Source organism: Eulemur rufifrons, chromosome 7, assembly GCF_041146395.1.
Source record: "Eulemur rufifrons isolate Redbay chromosome 7, OSU_ERuf_1, whole genome shotgun sequence".
NCBI lineage: Eukaryota > Metazoa > Chordata > Mammalia > Primates > Lemuridae > Eulemur > Eulemur rufifrons.
In genome coordinates this window covers 204,140,387-204,160,342 of record NC_090989.1, presented here as the reverse complement: position 1 = coordinate 204,160,342, position 19,956 = coordinate 204,140,387, and the positions used below count along the sequence as shown (strand labels likewise).

The window sequence follows — 19,956 nt, the reverse complement described above, 5'->3', positions numbered from 1 at the left end:
ATTTCCTTGACTTATCTATATATATATAATAATACATTGCCTTACTGTTTAAAAATGCTAGTTTTAACATATTAAAACTGATTTTGTGGCACTTCTCTGCCCCTTGTATTATTTACAGCTCCAAGTACAAAAGTACTTTAGAGCAAAAATGGAAAACTGAAATAGCAAAAGTACCTAACTATTGAAAACCAACAATTGTCGGAAAAAAAGATATCACTCACCTAGCTGTGTACATGTTACAAACGGAGCCTTTTGTGGTCCACAGCCAGTGTTTCTTGATATAAAGTGTCCTATCCAAGCAGTTGTCAGGATGCATAAGCCTTTTGTTCATAAGAAAATAAATGAAGACTAAAATTAAAGTGCAAATTTATGATCTATAAAGCAATATATCTGTACCTCAACTTTTAGGAACACAGTAGATGTTTTCAGTTTTTACTTACAAAAAAGTCAGGTAAACTGCTTGTTACACCAGATTTGACCAATATTGTGTTCCACAAAATATTTTCTCCAAAAGAGCATTTTGAAAACAAGGTTTTCTTTCCTAAGAGACTTCCCAAATCCCTTTATGGGAATGTGCACTGTGACACTCTACAAGGGAGCTACTGTACGCAGCATTTCTTGAATGTATTCCCTCAGAGAACCCTTGGTTTACTTAATGCTCAGTACCTTTTATGGAACGGAGTTTGAGCAGGGCTACCGGGTGATATTTTACCCAGATTAACTGGTTGTTACAATGTAGCTCTAGCCTTTTACTATCCACTTTATTAAAATCTAAATTTGGCTCCTGGTATAATATGAATGGTTAGATTTTAGTTTTAGGTGTCAGAATTACAAAACTTTTAAGTTTTAAGAAATTATAAATGAAAGTCAATCTCTATTCTGCCACGAATCAGCTGCATGGATTTGGATACACTCCCTAAACAGTGATTGACATCAGATTCTTCTGAAAAATGAAAGGACTGCACAAGATTATTCTAAAGGTCCCTGACAATTCTAAAATTTGATTTTTTTTTTTTAGTAAGAAAGGATAGCAAATATTAAACTTCACCATCAGAAAATTATTGAATTTTTGATAGTTAGTACTGTGGAATGGCACTGAATGATTAAATCCACCTATGAGATGAAAATGACTTATAGTCTACATTACGTTTAAAAATTTCTAGGCAAAGTCCCACATTACAAACTCTTAATAAATGCCAATTGCTTATTCTCTTTAGCACTGAAACAGATTATTGCTTCTTTTGTTGACCACTGCATCAAGAAATTGCCTTGAGTTTAAGGACCATGCTCTTATCCTTCAGCCTCAGAATGACACTGTTCCAGCAATCTGCCCCTACACTACAAGAAATAAAGGAAAGTAAGATCATCACAGAGAATAGTGGGTTGTCTTCCACCTTATGTTTATTGTGAGGCAGCCACATTTCCCCTCACTTGAATAGAAAAGCTGGCTTGTATATAATTTTTTACGACTTTTTTCTTTAGACTAGTCAACTGCAGTAATGAGAACGGGGGAAAAAGTAGAACAAGGAGTTCTGTCTGTAACTGACTATGAACAATCAACTGAGGTAACTCAATGCCTTCGGACCAGCCAAAATTTTAACATTATCAAAGACATAAACACACTGTATACAATTTTAAAAGGCATATAAATCCAATCTTTATGAGCTCTCCTTGTTCTTGCCTCACCATTCTATTCAAAGAACCCAAGGGCCGGGCGCGGTGGCTCACGCCTGTAATCCTAGCACTCTGGGAGGCCGAGGCAGGTGGATCCCTCGAGGTCAGAAGTTTGAGACCAGCCTGAGCAAGAGCAAGACCCTCTCTCTACTAAAAATAGACAGAAATTATCTGGCCAACTAAAATATATATAGAAAAAATTAGCCGGGCATGGTGGTGCATGCCTGTAGTCCCAGCTGCTCGGGAGGCTGAGGCAGTAGGATCGCTTGAGCCCAGGAGTCTGAGGTTGCTGTGAGCTAGGCTGACGCCACGGCACTCACTCTAGCCCGGGCAACAGAGTGAGACTCTGTCTCAAAAAAAAAAAAAAAAAAAAACAAAAAAAACAGTATTGTGACCTTCCTTCCGAATGAGTACATGGGTTGTAAGCACATTGATTTTAAGAATCATAAAGTGATCTTGTGGGGATGGTGGGTCAGGGTTTCAGGTTTCAGTTCTACAATATGCCTGGGATGTCTTTGGTCTGCCAAGTCCTAGTTTACCAATAGAAAGAACAGTATCGGCTGGGCGTGGTGGCTCACGCCTGTAATCCTAGCACTCTGGGAGGCCGAGACGGGAGGATCGCTTGAGGTTAGGAGTTCAAGACCAGTCTGAGCAAGAGCGAGACCCCCACTCTACTAAAAATAGAAAGAAATTAGCCAGACAACTAAAAATACTTAGAAAAAATTAGCCAGGCATGGTGGCGCATGCCTGTAGTCCCAGCTATTCGGGAGGCTGAGTCAGGAGGATCAGTTGAGCCCAGGAGTTTAAGGTTGCTGTGAGCTAGGCTGACACCATGGCACTCTAGCCCGGGCAACAGAGCGAGACTCTGTCTCAAAAAAAAAAAAAAAAAAAAAAAAAAAACAGTAGCAGTTGTAGCATTTATCCTAGGAGATGCCACAAGTGAATTTCATTTAATATTTTTTTTTTTTTGTTTGAGACAGAGTCTCGCTTTGTTGCCCGGGCTAGAGTGAGTGCCGTGGCGTCAGTCTAGCTCACAGCAACCTCAAACTCCTGGGCTTAAGCGATCCTACTGCCTCAGCCTCCCGAGTAGCTGGGACTACAGGCATGCGCCACCATGCCCGGCTAATTTTTTGTATATATATATTTTAGTTGTCCATATAATGTCTTTCTATTTTTAGTAGAGACGAGGTCTCGCTCTTGCTCAGGCTGGTCTCGAACTCCTGACCTCGAGCAATCCACCCGCCTCGGCCTCCCAGAGTGCTAGGATTACAGGCGTGAGCCACCGCGCCTGGCCTCATTTAATATTATAACATGTTTAGAGTCAAAGTTCACATACCTCTAAAAAGTGCATTTATTTAGAAAGTAGTAAGCTTACATTATTAAATATGATGAGGTGATTTAACATTTTTCCTGAAATGTCCGTGCATTTAAGAATAAAGTGGCACCTGATAATCTTTCTTGCCATATATAGCTTATATTTCTTTAAAGGAAACTTCGAGAGGAAAAAATTTAGAATAAATGACTGATTAATAAGATCTGAACATAATTATGAGATTACTATAGGGTAGTTAACAACTGGGTATTTTTGATTGATGAAAGGACCATTTTGATCACAAAGTTAAATATATCAGGTAATTAGTTATTACTTTTCATATATCCCCAACAGGAACTAAATTGAGCTTGTTTGGCTCCTCCAAAAATGGATTTGGGTTCAAACAGAGTGACCTTGACGTCTGTATGACAATTAATGGACTTGAAACTGCTGAGGTACAGTGACCACATGAAACTTCGATTTGCTATAGCAGTGTGATTTGACCAATCTTGACTGACATTACAGCTTGGTATTTTCCAAATATATCAGGGCATACCATAGGGTATGTGCCATTTGACACAATCTATCACCAAAGACATTAAGCAGCTTAGAGGTGAATGTGAGGAATTACAAAGTGGATTGCAAAGTGACATCTAGGAATCCTACGAAGTTAAACTAGCTTCTCCTGGCCACTGCACCGACTTGGAAGCACATACCCACACAAGGTTATCTGTAAAGGTTTTTATCAGACAGGCAATGTGATAAATGATAAGAGCGCTAACCTTATAGTCCAGAGACCTGGATTTCAGACAAACTTGGTTTCATCAGTACCAAGACATATGGTCTTTGGTAGATAATCTGTGAAATGGAAATAATTTCTATTCCCTTTTAGCTCAGGTGATTGTTGTACACATTAGTTTGAATCATGTGTGTCAGGAGTCAGCAGACTATGGTCCATGGGTTAAATTCAGCCCCCGACTGCCTGTTTTTGTGAATGAAGTTTTATTAGAGCAGAGCCACACCCATTCATTTAAGTATTGTCTATGGCTGCTTTCGCTCTGTAAGTGCAGGGTTTAGTACCTGTGACAGAGGCCATGTGGCCCGCAAAGCAGAACAAGTTCGCCAGCCCCTGATGTATCTGAAGACATTTATAAAATATAAAATACCATATATATAAAGATACAAAGTCTGAGAAGTGCTGAGTCTCTATTCTTTTTTTAATTTTTAACAGCAGTTCAAATGCTGATTATCCAAATGAGTGATGCTGCTGTTACTGAAGATCCTTTATTCCTTTTCTTAGTTTTAGTCTTGGTATTTGGAGGATGTATCTGATTTGGGAAAACAGTCAAAAGTGATCTATCCTGAACTAGGTGAATAAAGTAGATAAGCAAGATTGGTTCAATATACAGAATGACTCAATTGTACATCCTTAAGGTTGAATTTTTTTTTTTTTAAACATGGCTTGTCAACTAGTTTTGAGGGCATTTCTGAAATAAAATTTCAAATATGTTCTGGGATGTATATAACCATCAAAAGGGCTTCTGTTGGTAGGGTCAACCTAAATGTTTTTAATTATGATTTATTTGAAATATTATTTATTTTTGGTATATGACTTTACTTTTGTGCATTATTATTTTGGCTAGTCCTACGGGGAAATAATGTGAGCTTAATCACCCTCCACAGCAATTCAGTCAACTCTTAAACTATAATGAATGTCTACCCAGAATAAATAAGAAGGGGCACAGAAGGCCTTCTTACATATTCTGGCACATGGGGTACTTCTGAGTGATATAAATATATAGTGGGAACAAATGGAGGTCCTCGACCATGATTCAGAGACTTTTTTGGAAACCTTGGGTCTGCAGGCTTCCTGACTAATTTTAGCCTTTGTTACATGTCCAAAAGCAATTAGGAAATATGGTATTTGGTGGTTTTTGTATCCACAGGATATTTCCTATGAATACTGACTATGATATTCAGCTATAAGGGAAAAATATATGTAGACTGAATTGAAATTAATTTCCTTGTTTCTGAAGGTAATGGAAACTGTTTATAATCAGTTTAGGAACCTGTCTTCCAGTGTTGGTTCAATTGTTTGTGCCATCTTTGTTTCAGGGGTTGGACTGTGTAAGGACTATTGAAGAATTGGCAAGAGTGCTCAGAAAACATTCAGGTACCTCTATAAACTTTTTCTGAAAATATTTTTTTTCTTTTTATTAGTATTTTACATAGTCTTCTCTCTATCTCAGGGGGTTTGGTTCCAGGACGCTCACACATGCGCGCGCGCACGCACACACACACACACACACACACGCACCCGCACACATAGATACCAAAATCCTCATATGCTCAAATCCCTTATATAAAATGGCATAGTATTTGCATATAACTTGTGCCCATTCTCCTGTATACATTAAATCATCTCTAGGTTACTTATGATACCTAACACGATGTAAATGCTATGTAAATAGTCGTTACACTGAATTGGTTTTTTTAAATTTGTATTATTTTTTATTGTTTGCTTTTTTTCCCCCGAAATATTTTTAGTCTGAAGTTGGTTGAATCTGGGAGTGCAGAACCATGGCTATGGAGGGCCGACTGTACTTAGAATTTACTGATGCTGTGAAGCAGTGTGGTGGCTCATTTATAGAATATTTGCAATACTAGTGTCTTTAAAAAATCTTGTGTGAATAAGTATGAAAGGCCGAGAAATTGGTGATAAATTATGTGCATATTGTTGCCTAGTTCAGTTTTTTTCAAAACAAAGCATACACCAGACAGGCAAGAAACTCTGGAAATCATTTTGCCTTATTGACATTGTGTGTAAGTCAGAATGTAGGAGTTGCTGAAGTATTTATAGCAGTAAAATGTATATTCTATACATCTATAAATTGTGCACAGAATTGAAGTGCCATTATCATTCTTTTGCTGCCAGGGTTGCTATGGATTCTATTAGCAGTCAAAATCTTCTTTTAAAATGTGACAGCAAACTTCTGTGCTGAGGGCTGAGAATGAAGGTAAATATGGTCCCTGTCCTCGGGGAACTTAAAATCCATGATCTATCCATGAAAACCTTTTGTTTTGTTTTGTTTTGAGACAGGATCTTGCTCTGTTGCCAGGGCTAGAGTACAATGGCATCATCATAGCTCACTACAACCTCAAACTCCTGGGCTCAAGTGATCCTCCTTTCTCAGCCTCCCAAGCAGCTGGCACTACAGGCAAGTGCCATCATGCCTGGCTAATTTTTCTATTTTTGGCAGAGATGGGATCTCTCCCTCTTACTCAGGCTGGTCTCAAACTCCTGGTCTCAAGCAATCCTCCCACGTTGGCCTCCCTAAGTGCTAGGTTTACAGGTGTGAACCACCATGCCCAGCTGAAAAGCTTTCTTATATTTCAGTCGAGAATAGACTTTTACTCACGGCATCGACATGCACACACACCTAGGCACACACAAACATACACCTTGAGTGCCCCTTTTCTTTATAATTTTTATTTCCAGACTTTAAATAAAGTAGATATCGTGTTATTTAAATAAAAGGGAAAAAATATTAATTTTGATTTATTTCCAGTGAAAATTAACCTAAGACATCAGGGTTTTTTGGTTTTGTTTTTTCAGATATATATCAATATAGTTTTCATTGGTCATTGAAGGAGATGTTTCCCTCACTTGGGAATTCTGCCTGTAAAGATCATGTGTTATTTGTTTTGTTTTGAAGATATGTAAAGAAAGTAAAGTACTAAGTTACCACCACTATTAAGCTTTTTAGTGCTGAGCTAGATTTTGATTTTGATTTTGAAATAATTTAAATAATTTCAAACTTAAAGGAGAGCAGCAAAAGTCACAGAAAGAACTCTGTATAACCTTCATTCAAATCCACCAATTAACATTTTACCACCTTTGATTTATCATTTTATCTCTTGCTTGCTCTCAATTTCTTTCTGTACCATTTGAGAGTAAGCTATAGACATTATGTCCCTTTCCCCCAGAAATATCTCAGTATATATATCCTAAGAAGGAACAATGTTAAAAACAGATCATTTTTAGACTAGAAATGACTTAGACACACGGATCATGATGATAATCAAATGCAGATTGCATGGAATAAGAATTTAATAGCAGCTAGAGGGCTGTCTAAAACTTGATATGTTCAAAATCAGTCTCCTCGGGTATTTTATTGTGTGTTTCCTCTGTGCTTATCTCTGTGTTAGCACTTAGGGATAGTGGAAAAATAAAGAATCTGTGTAAGTCTTACAGTTCTTAAAATTCAAACTGTAACAACGTAAGGTAATATTCAATTAACTTTTGAGGAGAGAGAGAATATGAGAAAGAGTTGCATAGGGGAGGTCCATGGAAGAGATGGACTTGTTATCTCAAATGATGGTGACTACTACTTGAAAAAGATGGGAAAAGAAGTCATTCCTAAGTGCATAGACATGAGCATGAGAATTACTTTGGAATATTCTGGAAGACAGAAGATTGGTACATTTGGAGAGGATTTTCAAGTGGGAAATATTAGGAGATAAGATGAAGTGTACAGATATTTGGAAGCCACTGAAGTTTCTTCAGTAGGGGAGGGACCCAATAAAAGGAAATCATAGGGTTTTTAGGCAGCCGGTGTCATCTCTTTTAGGAAAGGTACAATCTAGGTGACAGGGCAGCAGGACCTCAGCCAGGACACCACGGTATTAAAAGGAAAAAAGATATGAGAAATTCCAAATGGGAAATTTTGCCACCTATAAGTAGGAAAGTAAGGGTTAAGGCTGATGGCTGGGTACTTGAGAAATGAGGATGTTTGCAGAAAACACCTGTGTTGAGGTGTTTAGTTTACTGTGAAGGTATGATCTCTAAGAGTTAATAGTCCAGCAAGCAATTAGAAATAGGTGGTTGTCAGTCAGAATTGAAGATGAAAATAAAACAGTTTTGCATTGAAAGCCTCAAAGAGAAAGAGATGGAGAGAGAGAAAGAGATCAAGAATAAAACAGAATTCCAAGGAATCATCTGAGAGAAGTTGAGGACTGAGCCTCATTTCAGTGGACAGAAATTAAGAGACTGAAAAGGGAGGCTTTGGAATGGTTTTTTTTTGGATTTATTTGAAAAAAATTTTTAAACTGATAACCAGAGAGGCAGAATGGAATGGTTTATGAAAGGACGAGGATGGTATACTGTGAAGAAATGCTAGAGGACAGGCTCATGAGTGTTACAATGATCAACAGTGTCAAATTCCAAATGTGAAGAACATGAGGAAGAAGCTGTCTCATTTAGAGCTAGTATAGCAAAATAGTTGGTGGAGATTCTAGAATCAGACTCTGGTTTTAAATCCTGGCTCCCCACTTGCTGGGCTGTGTGATCCCAGAAAGTCACTCAGCCTCATTACAGGCACTCAGTTCCTTATCTGTAAAGTGGAAATAATAGAGCTAGCATTTAAGATTAAGAAAGAAAATACATTAAAGTACAGGGCCTACCAAATTCTAAGTATTTGGTGAATAGTTTCCTTTCCCTTTTTCCCAATCAGTGTGTTAGATTTGCTTTATCTGCCATACAGACCTTTCTTCCTGAAATTTATGCTGTCATCTATCTTGTAATATCATAACCTTCATGGCAAACTAAACACCTCCACACAGGTGTTTTCTGCAAACATTCCTGTTTCTCAATGATATTTTGTCCTGAGTTGGGTGATACGATCACTATGTATCTGTCCTAGATATCACCGCCTCTCATAACAAACTACATCTCAGAGTGAACTCTTCTTTCTCTTTACCACCTGCCTTCCACTGCAGCCACCTCCACTACCTGCCCTTGCTTCGGAATCCTCTTTCTTGGTTGTTGACATTGGCATCCTTGGAATTACCAAAACAGGTGAAGTGATGATTAGCCTGACCTACATTAGCCTGACTAGATTCAGTAGAAGTTTGGAGTCAGTCTTTCCTAAATTTACATCCTAACTCCACAATTTATCAGCTGCATGTTCCTAAGCAAGTGACTTTTGCCGGGTCTCTGTTTCTTCATCTGTTAGGTGAGAGTGATAAATAAGCCTTAGTGTTTGTAATGAAGCCTTCACGTGCTACTGTCACACTTTAGGTGCTCAGGAAGTGGTAACTCTTACCGTTAGCGCTCTTCCTCTTTTATCACCCCTCCCTTCCCATCCCGTTATAGAGACTCTCAAACATGACTTGCTTCTTCTCATTCCGATGCCACCCTGAGAGTTCAGGCCCAGATATTGTTCATAAACAGTCATCCTTGCCTGACAAAGACAAGATAAGGAAAAGCAGCAGAAAGTAAGAATATTTATACAAAAGAAAAAAAAGTTAAATAAAAATAAAAAAATAAGTGGTCATCCTGCCTCTGTTATTCCAGGTGCCTCCAGTCTACCTATCGCCTGGGCATTGTATAATTAGATGTGGTCAGTGATTCCTACCTAGTTCATTGGCTTCTCTTTGCCTCTAAGGATATTTCTTAGCAGGATATATATGTTCTCTGTTTGGGCTCTTCTGGTTTCTCCTCCCTTTCCTGTTCCTCATATTCCTTTCCGCGAAGCTCATTCTACAACCTGCACAATTCCATGGAAGTTCCCTGAGCATGCCATTCTTTTTCAGGCTGTCTCTTTGTTCATGTGAAGTTTTCCTTGCCTGGTAAATCCCTTCAGCCACCACTATTTTTGCCTGTTGTTCTTCTTTTTCAAAGCCCAGCTCAGGCAATTTTCTCCTCTCCTATGGAAGTTGATTCCTTTCTATTACCTTTGTAACTTCTAACTTCATGGTAAGTGACTTGTTTTGAGGATTCTTAACGATTGCCTCTAGGGTTTTCTCCAAATTAGATATAGTCATATGGAGAGAATAGGTAGGACACATAATTCAGACTCTGTCACTTGAGGCCAGGAGTTTGAGACCAACTTAGGCAACATAGTGAGACCCCATCTCTACAAAAAATTAAAAAATTAGCTGGGCATGGTGGTACACACCTGAAGTCCTAGCTATTCGAGAGGCTGAGGCAGGAGGATCCCTTGAGTTTGAGGCTGCAGTGAGCTATGATTGTGCCACTGCACTCCAGCCTGAGCAAAACTTTTCCTCAAAAAACAAAAAGACTCTAGTAGTTTTCTCTATTTTGCTATTTGTCAGGCAAACCACACCCCCACAGATACATACATGCATGCATGTGCACACACCTGTGCACACAAGAAGTGAGTACACATGAACCATTAAATTCCTGGAAGGCAGTGGCTTGCCTTTTTGGTTCTTGTAGTTCAAACATTAATGTGTTTAACAAATGTAAACCTTGCCAGAATAGTCTTCCCAGATATTTGTTAATTACAGAGAAGTCTTTAACTAGTCCTAGTGAATGCAGTGAAACAAGCCAAAGTTAGGCTTACATCATTTTAAATTGGGACATTAACACAAGAACCACTTACATCCCTAGCTGCTGCATTTAATAGTACAATCTTATTTCCCAAACTAGGTTTGAGAAACATCTTACCTATTACAACAGCAAAGGTGCCAATTGTGAAGTTCTTCCATTTGAGAAGTGGTCTGGAAGTGGATATCAGTTTGTATAACACATTGGTGAGATTTTCTTCCAGCTTTTTCTTTAGGGAGGTTAGGGGAACAAATGTTTCACTTGAGAAAATCTCGAGTGAACCATTTATTTCATCTTAATTCTTTCAAGAGTTGTTTATGAGTGCTTGCTATGTACCTGGCAGTGTTCTGAAGCTAAGGATGTAACAGAGAATTCATTTAATGTTAGTATTCATTTAAAATGTGGTCAGAGTGGCAGGCTCTTGTATTTGGTTTGAACTTTGTTTGATTATTTATTTAATTTTTTTTTTTTTGAGACAAGAGTCTTGCTCTGTCGCCCCAGGTAGAGTGCAGTAGCACCGTCATAGCTCACTTCAACCTCAAACTCCTAGGCTCAAGCGATCCTCCTGCTTCAACCTCCCGAGTAGCTGGGACTACAGGCGCATGCCACCACCCACGCCCAGCTGATTTTTCTATTTTTTTGGTAGAGATGAGGTCTCGCTGTTGCTCAGGTTGCTCTTGAGTGCCTGAGCTCAACCAGTCCTCCTACCTCAGCCTCCCACAGTGCTAGAATTACAGGCCTGAGCCACCGTGCCCAGTCTGAACTTTTATTTTAATTTGTGGTGAAGTGTGTCTTTGGAGACACTGCTACGCTTTCAGATGGGCACAGTGTAATCTAGCTATGCCCAAGTCTTTTTACTCTCACACCTGTTTTGTTTCAGGGCTTTATGGGATCTCTCTGGCTGCTGAGGACATTTAATTGAAATAATACCATGGGTGAAGGGATCTTACATATACTTAAAGGGAACAGAGTGTTTAGTTAATAGCCCTTATTTTGTAGATGTTCACACTAAAGACATTAACATAATGGAGGTCATGAAGTCAGATGTTACTTAAAATTCTTTATTATCTAGTGAATTAATGAAGCTTGTCTTCAGAGAGAGGGAAAGGTTAATTTCAGTCTAAATGTCTTCTCTGTGTAATGAACCACATTGTAAACTTATTTAGAATATTCCAACTTAAAGCCTTTTCATCTAATGGATAGCCTTATAGTGTAATTTCCCTTTGAACAGGCCCTTCATAACACAAGGCTTTTATCTGCTTATTCAGCCATTGATCCCAGAGTGAAATATTTGTGTTATACCATGAAAGTATTTACAAAGGTGAGTATGCTTCCTGTTGTGATTTATTATGAAATTTCATTGCATCTTCACACCTTGTTGAAAACATGAAATCTGTACTTGTTAATGAATTATAGTCATGTCACATACTTCCTGTAACTATTTGGGAAGCCCTGTGGAGCAAGCTAAATTTTTTTATCTGAAATTTTACACGGTGATATGATCTTGCTTGTGGCTAATTGTCCACTGCTTTGTTGAATTGGGTTGGGTTGGGTTGGTTTTGCTGGCATATTTTAGTCATCGAAAATGTGATTTTTATTAGTACCCAAAATAAACATCTCTTACTTTTATGGTAATCAAATGGCTGCAAACCTAGCAGTAAACATTGGTGATCTTTTCTTTGTTCTTTGTTTTCCTTCCCTCTAGATGTGTGATATCGGTGATGCATCTAGAGGCAACTTACCATCATATGCATACACTCTTATGGTGCTATATTTTCTCCAGCAGAAGAATCCACCAGTCATTCCTGTCCTTCAAGAGGTATTAGTAAATAACATTGTAATTGTTACCTGTAAAACTGGGTGATCTCTGAGCCCTCCTCCTTCTCTAAAATTCTGTGGTTCTATAGTTAAATTTTTAACTATTTTCCTAAAAGTTTTTGTATCAATGCATTAAGTTTGTAATCTATACTAATAGTTTAAAATTTAATTTCAGATATACAAAGGTGAAAAGAAACCTGAAATATTTGTTGATGGCTGGAATATTTATTTTTTTGATCAAATAGATGAACTGGTATGTATTTTAAGAGTAAAGATTTTCCTATATCGTTGACTAAAAATCAGCTCTACTATGCTGTAATGTAGCTTTTCAACAATTTTTTTGTTTGTTATACTTACTTACATCATAATAATGAAAAACTAGCAATTTATAGATGTTTTCTTTGAAGTGAAACTATTTTATTAAGCTAGGTGAGGGTCTAGGGACTATATACAGTATTTATTTAATGCCTAATAATTCTAAATGGTTAAGTAACTTTATTCCAAGTAAAGGAACATTTGCTTTGTGGGAGTCTTTGAGTTGTAGAGACCTAATAACCTAGGCTGCACCAAAACTCTCAGAATTTATTTCGGGATTCTCTCACTAACACGTTCTGAGGTTTAACACTAAAAACTCTGAGCATTCCCTATCTCCAAGTCATATAGTGGAGATTAATAAACTCATGTAAATGGTATTTTTAAATATGAAAGGAAAGTTATATAATTATATTTTTGTCTATTTAAACTAGTTAATTAGAAATGAATCCAAATTTACTCCCCAAGATACAAATAAATGTTGATTTTAACACTTTACTATAGAATGTGATATCCCTTGTTCCCTTCTATTTCTAGCCTGCCTATTGGCCAGAATATGGAAAAAATACAGAATCTGTTGGGCAGCTGTGGCTGGGCCTTCTTCGTTTCTACACAGAGGAATTTGATTTTAAAGAACATGTTATAAGCATCAGGAGAAAAAGTCTGCTTACAACTTTTAAGAAACAGTGGACCTCAAAATACATTGTTATTGAAGGTACAAATAGAATTACAACTGTTAGAGTATAGAGATTGAACTATGAAGGCATTGTTCTTCCTCCCTACAGAGCTTTTCCAGAGCTGCTAGGAGCTGCTGCTCCAGATATGCAGTGCAGCAGTCCCACTGTTGCTCACACCAAACCAGCTTGTCTGTTCCTAGCCTAAAGGTTTATTTGTAAATGTCTACTGTCCTTTCACCATGACAAATCTTTTGCTATTATTGGGCACATACTGAAGAATAAGGTAGCGGTACAGGTAAGACATCTTCAAGACAATGGGACTTTTAAAACCTTCCTGTTAAAGGGTTTGAAGAGTGCCACTAGGTGAATTTTCATGATCTTTGTTTACTGTTGATGAAGGAGTTTACCTGTAAGTCAATTATATGTAAATTTTGACATTTATTTTAACAGTGGACAAGCCTTTTCTTTTTCCATTGAGTGCAAGGATCCATTGAAGCTTGCCAATTATTAATGATTTGTGTTCAATTTTTGAAGGTTTATGTTTTGCTTTTATTTTCTACATTACTTTCAGATGAACTCTTAGTAATAGGCTAAACTATAAAGAAGTCTTCATGATTATATAGCCAGCTATTCTAAAATTGGGAAACTTCAGTGGTGGTAGTTGTAGTGTTTTTAATTATACAGTAGCTAATATTGTAGTATCTCTACTATACCAAGCAAATAACCAAAAATACCTGCACACATAAAAATCACCAGAAGAAAGCATCACCAAACTAAGTAGGTAACTTCTCATAGCAATTAAAATAATACTCCAAAACATATCAGGTATACAGCTATCTAAGACATTTGAGATGCAGACATAAAAGATCATATGAGAGTCTGTATGAAGATTTTACTGGAAATTGTATCCTGAGACCCAAATAGCCGTTGGCATGACACTGGGAAAGGTGAATGTGTCTGTGTATATTTTAATTCATACTGTGTTTTGTGATCTCCATGCTGAATTATTTTCTAAAGTGATCTTTACGAAACTTGTTAGTTAGCAAGAAAATTCAGTGCTAAAGTGTTTTAAATTTTGAGATTTCTATATGCATCCAGAACTAGTGTCACCTCATATCAGGCTATTGTGTCTTCTCCAAACAGTATTTATTAAAAATTAGGCAACCAATAATAATATACAGGATTTTGTAAGGAGTTAAATATAAATCAACACCCTCTTTTCTGATGGACATTTCTGTGGAACAACTTGCCTTACATTTAGGCAAGTTTTTCCACAAAAACCAAAAATTAAAAAAATAATAAAATTTTAAATTTAAAAAATTTTAAAGCTGATTAAAAACTTTTAATTTTTTTTAAAAATAAAGCTATATTATTTAGCTTTATTACAGATTTTAAGCTCATTATAAAAAGGCAGTCATTTAATACTGTTATTAATGATAAAGTAGATGATACTTTCTTCTCGTTATATGGGCTTCACGTATTAGATGAATAATGGCATTTCCTGTTATCTTATTTAGTCTCCTTAATTTTCTTTCCTTAGATCCTTTTGATTTGAATCATAACCTTGGAGCTGGATTATCAAGGAAAAGTAAGTTATTTTGTTTGTAAATTTTAATGCAATCTCTTTTCTTTTTAATCCATCTAATTGAGTTCTTACTCTTTTCTTCTTAGTGACAAATTTCATAATGAAAGCTTTCATCAATGGTAGAAGAGTCTTTGGTATTCCTGTCAAAGGATTTCCATAGGACTACCCCTCAAAAATGGTAAGTGTCTGTTGGATATGCCAAAAAAATAATTTCAAAAGTGCCTAATTTGTACATAGTCCTTCAGTAATAACTATAATACTCTGAAAGTCTGGTGAATCTAGCCAAGATAAATAATTATTAATACAATGCAAAATAATTCCAAAAGCCCCTCCCCCATTTCTAAATGTCCCTGGGTGGAGGTTTTTTATCAGGAGAGCAGAGAGAGGTAGACTTAGGGTGGGAAAATTAATTTTGCTGCTGTTTCTTTTCCTTGGGTAACACATACCAAGGAAATGAATACCAGCACTGAAGCAACTTTGAAAATGAAAAAAAGAAAAACTACACCTTTAAGCCTTCAAATAGCTTCTTAATAGAGGTGAATTTAAATTTGTTAAATTTTTGGTTTTCCCTTTGATACCTTTTATTCTTGATTATCTGTGCCAGCTTTTGTAGGTAGCTTCGCTGTTCTGCTAGCATTCAGCTTTATTCGGGCCTCGGCCAAGCCCAGTTTGTACATATCTATGTACATCCTCCACTCTCCTGATGTGAAACTACATTTTCCATTCTGCTTGCAAGGGAATAATAAATCCTCTTAATAGGACTAGGAGAATGACAGTGCTGCCTGTACTAAAGAACTGTCTGTTCTTATGTAACCTGATACTCAGGTTTCTAAGGAACCACAGTTATTGAAGACAAACCCAAATGTTATTTCATAGAAAATATATTTCAGCGAGAGAAAAATGGTTAGAGACTAGATGATTTTGCTAAGACTAAAGTTATTTTTTCTGCATTAATTTCCTTAATAAAGACTTTTTAATTAATGTTATTTTAAATTGACACATAAAAATTGTATGCATTTATGTGGCACAGTGTGTTTTTTTTCTGTTTGTTTGGTTTTGGTTTTTTTTTTTTTTTTGAGACAGGGTCTCAGTATGTTGCCTGGGCTAGAGTGCCGTGGCAACAGTCTAGCTCATAGTAACCTCAAACTCGTGGGCTCAAGTGATCCTCTTGCCTCAGCCTCTGGAGTAGCTGGGACTACAGGCGTGCACCACCACACCTGGCTAATTTTTCCTATTGTTTTTCATCTAATTTCTTTCTATTTTTAGTAGAGACGGTCTTGCTCTTGCTCATGCTGCTCTCGAACTCCTGATCTCAAGGAGTCCTCCTGCCTCAGCTTCCCAGATTGCCAGGGTTACAGGCCAGAGCCACCGGCACCTGGCCCACAATGTGTTTTGATACATGCATACAGTGTGGAATGATTAAATCAAGCCAATTAACATATCCACTGCTTTACTTGCCATTTTTTGTGGTGTGACATTTGTATTTACTCTCTTAGTTATTTTGAAATATATAATACATTCTTACTGACTGTAGTCGCCCTGTTGTGCAGTAAACCTCAAGAGTGATTCTTCCTGTCTGTCTGAAACTTTGTTCCCTCTGACCAACAACTCCTCATTCCCTCCCACCCCACAATGAAGACTCATAAAACATCCAATGTTGGATGACATCTGTACATCTGTTTTTTGCTGGATATTGCGGTGACAGTCTCCTACAACAGTGCATCTGAAACTTGTTCAAACAAATCAGCTGGTGATTTTGTTAAAAAGCAGACTCTGATTTGGCAGGTCGGGAGTGAGGCCCAAGATTCTGCATTTCCCGAAGCTCCCGAGTCACGCGCCAGTGCTGCTGGTCCCCACTTTAATTTTAAATTTGGCAAAGAGGCCAAACCCATTGTCTTTCCTTTCTTCTGTTATTTTTCTGTCAGGAGCCACACTAAAACAATGCAGTAAACACATAGCGTTTTCTTTTACTCAATGTAATCTGTGTAATACAAATCATGTTCCTCAGTTCACTAGGTGTTAGTCTTTACATTTTATGAGAAAACAAAGCCTTTGTACCTGGCCTTACTTCCTCACACGTCCTAGGGAAGCTGACTCGAGGGGAGGTATAATGTGATTATTTAAAAATGTGCTTAAACCTTTAGGGTTAGTGTTGAACTGTATGACAAAAATGGATTTAGGTAAAATTATCCTGACTTAGACTTTGATGGTTTTAGATTTTTTTTTAATTAAGTGGTAAAAATACTTATTGAAAATAATTATACGTCAACATTAGTATGTAAGATCACTGTTTAATGTATAGTTATATATTTTGATTTTATGTTTAATAGTTGAGGCTTTTATACATTTCTGTTCTTCTAGGAGTAGTTTTTTGATCCAGATGTGCTAACTGAAGGAGAGCTGGCCCCAAATGATAGATGTTGTCGAATTTGTGGGAAAATTGGACACTTCATGAAGGACTGTCCTATGAGGAGAAAGTAAGTAAATGTTCAAAAGGGGTGGTTTCATTTTTATTTTCTTATTCCAGTTTTTAAATGGGGTTCTATCATAAAAGAAAATAAGCTTGTATGAAATCCAGCATTTTTCAGATAAATGTTTTGTTGTTTTGTTTTTTTAAACAAAATGAAGTAATTTAAAACATGGCTTTAAGTATAGACGACTAGGATTGACTCAGGGGTGCGGGTGGCAGTCTTTCAGGCCTGATCTCCTTTCCTGATTTTGATCACGGCCCTAATCATTAATTAGCCTCTCCAACAAGGACAGAAGAAGAAAAGAGGAAACTAAAATTCTTTTCTCTTACGGTAGTGAGAAGTTCAGAATCTTTTAGTCAGTGAACAGTTGAATGAGCTTTTTCAGTATTTCAGTTACATTTCTAATGTACAACAACTGAGATGTAGCATGTTGGGATTTATATTCATGAACAGTTTCCTAGAATGCAGGACCCTTTGTTTGTACTCAGCCTAACCCTTATTAATTGCTATGATTAGGTGAGCTGCTCAGTTTGGTCACCCTGCTTTCTTCTGGTGATGCTTATAGGGAGCAAAGAGGGGTGTGTTTTTGATTGCTTGCTTGAGACATGTTGTTTGGGGCAATAATAGTGGTGGTTTTAACTGTACAATAATATTCTTATTTTAAAACATGCTACTCAAATTAAGTCACCATCTGGAATTTGAGGAGCTCTTTTTTTAGTGCTTTTTCCTGTTACTCAAATAATAGTCAGTGATCACATAGGGCAAGGAGAAATGATATTGATAATTTAAGAACACAAATCTCCTTATAACCATTGTTCTTTGTGAACTTACACTTTCACATCTCAAATTTCCAGCGCCTAGTCAAGAATGCTAATGTACCAGAAAGGCTAGTCAACACCATTCCAAGGACAATTTGAGTTTCACTGAACCAAGGAGTCCCACTAATTACAAAAATTGGTTTTATAAGACTAGAGCAAGTTTGAAAATGAAAAATTATACCTTTAAGCCCTGAGGTAACTTCTTAATAGAGAAGGTGGACTTTAGTTTGTTAAGTTTTTGCTTTTCCCTTTGATACCTTCCATTTCTGATTATCTCATAACTCTGGAGTTGGCTTAATATTGTGTAAGGTTTCTATTAAGATTTTTCCTACTGGTATGATGTCTTCTACAGAGTGAGGCGACGGCGAGATCAGGAAGATGGCCTGAACCAAAGATACCCTGAGAACAAAGAAAAAAGAAGCAAAGAGGACAAAGAAATTCAAAACAAGTATACAGAAAGGGAGGTGTTAACAAAAGAAGATAAGCCCATGCAGTGCACACCTCAGAAAGCCAAGCCAGTGAGGGCAGCTGTCGACCTGGGGAGGGAGAAGATTCTCAGGCTACCAGTGGAAAAATGGAAGAGACAGGATGACAAAGACTTAAGAGAAAAACGTTGTTTTATTTGTGGAAGAGAAGGGCATATTAAAAAGGAATGCCCACAGTTTAAAGGCTCTCCAGGTAGGGACACCTATCACACCTTGATGTTTGCACTAACATCTCAAGGGAAATCTCCTTTTTAGAATTATTGACTATTTTCGTTATATTCATTGCTTCAACAAATATATTTACTCAAAAGAGATACTGTTTTTAAGAAAGTGAAATCCCACTCCCCCTTTAATTCTGATCCTCTGTACATCTTAAACACTTATTCCTGGCCTTATTTAGAGTCTTATGAAAGTCATTTAGTGGGCTTTTCTAAGATTATCAAGGAAATGAAAGTCTAATCATCCCTAGTACCTGAACAACGGAGCCTCAGTGACCAGAAAACGAGCTACAACTTAAGCTTTGCTACTCAGTATGTGCACTTTTGAAATCAAATCACTGGCCAGCCAACGGGGGAGGCAGTAGCCCAGGTTAACAGAGGACACTAGACCGTGTTTGCAGGCTCACAGTGAGCCACTGGTAGTTTTGTCTGTATGCACGCAGGCGCGTGCACCGGAAAGGGACTAGAAGAAGTATGCTGCACGGTTAACACTGCTTATGTCTGCAGAGGGGAATTATGGAGGATTTTTTCTTTAGTTTTTATTTTCATTTTCTACAAGTAAGCATGATTATTCTTATGATGAAGAAAATATATATTATCAGTAGTTCAAAATCATGCACAGATCTTGCCCCCTTGAATTGTTGGATGTGAATTGGCCATTTTTACTAAATGGGTGAAGTGACTGTTGTGGGTACCTTTTTAAGAGTCTATTATGTGCAAGAGTACCTTGTGTGTGTACAGTAAGCTATAATTTACAAAGCAATTTATACATTCTCACTTTGTTTCTCAGAATAAATTTGTGCCAGTGGATGGAATTTGATAAGCATAGAAAAGAAACCCTGGGGAGTCATTTTTTTCATTTCCTAATTGAAGTAGTTAACCCTGTTGCTATCCTTAGTGTGTATGTGTTTGGGAATAGCATTAAAAAAAAGAGTCGGCGCTGCTTTGCAATTTCCTTAAAATACTCCAGTGTTTATAATTCTTGGAACAACAATACCTTTCTTCCATTTTATTTTATCATATTCAGCAAAATAGTGTACTATCTTTTTCAAGACAGAAGATTTTTAGATTGCCCATTCTTGTGGTTTTTTTTTTTTAGGAACTTTATACAAAAAGAAATATAGTTTTTAAATTTTTATCCATTATTTTTTAAATAGGACTTAAATGTTTATGGGTGAAACAGCTTTGACTAGCTTTAGGTACTTTACATGGTTTTACATGGATAATCTCATTTA

The 19,956-nt window shown here is 37.1% G+C and overlaps 1 protein-coding gene across 1 annotated transcript in view; it reads left to right on the top strand.

The window, feature by feature from the left end:
* Positions 1-3,363: 3,363 nt before the first annotated feature.
* The window catches only part of LOC138387143 (terminal uridylyltransferase 7-like), a 30,106-nt gene continuing 13,513 nt past the window's right edge, over positions 3,364-19,956 (top strand). Inside the window, 10 exon segments of the mRNA XM_069474048.1 lie at positions 3,364-3,441; positions 5,102-5,159; positions 10,440-10,543; positions 11,569-11,658; positions 12,331-12,408; positions 13,005-13,182; positions 14,685-14,732; positions 14,816-14,907; positions 17,091-17,206; positions 18,371-18,696. Coding sequence (XP_069330149.1) covers positions 3,412-3,441; positions 5,102-5,159; positions 10,440-10,543; positions 11,569-11,658; positions 12,331-12,408; positions 13,005-13,182; positions 14,685-14,732; positions 14,816-14,907; positions 17,091-17,206; positions 18,371-18,696 — 1,120 coding nt within the window. The 5' untranslated portion in view covers positions 3,364-3,411.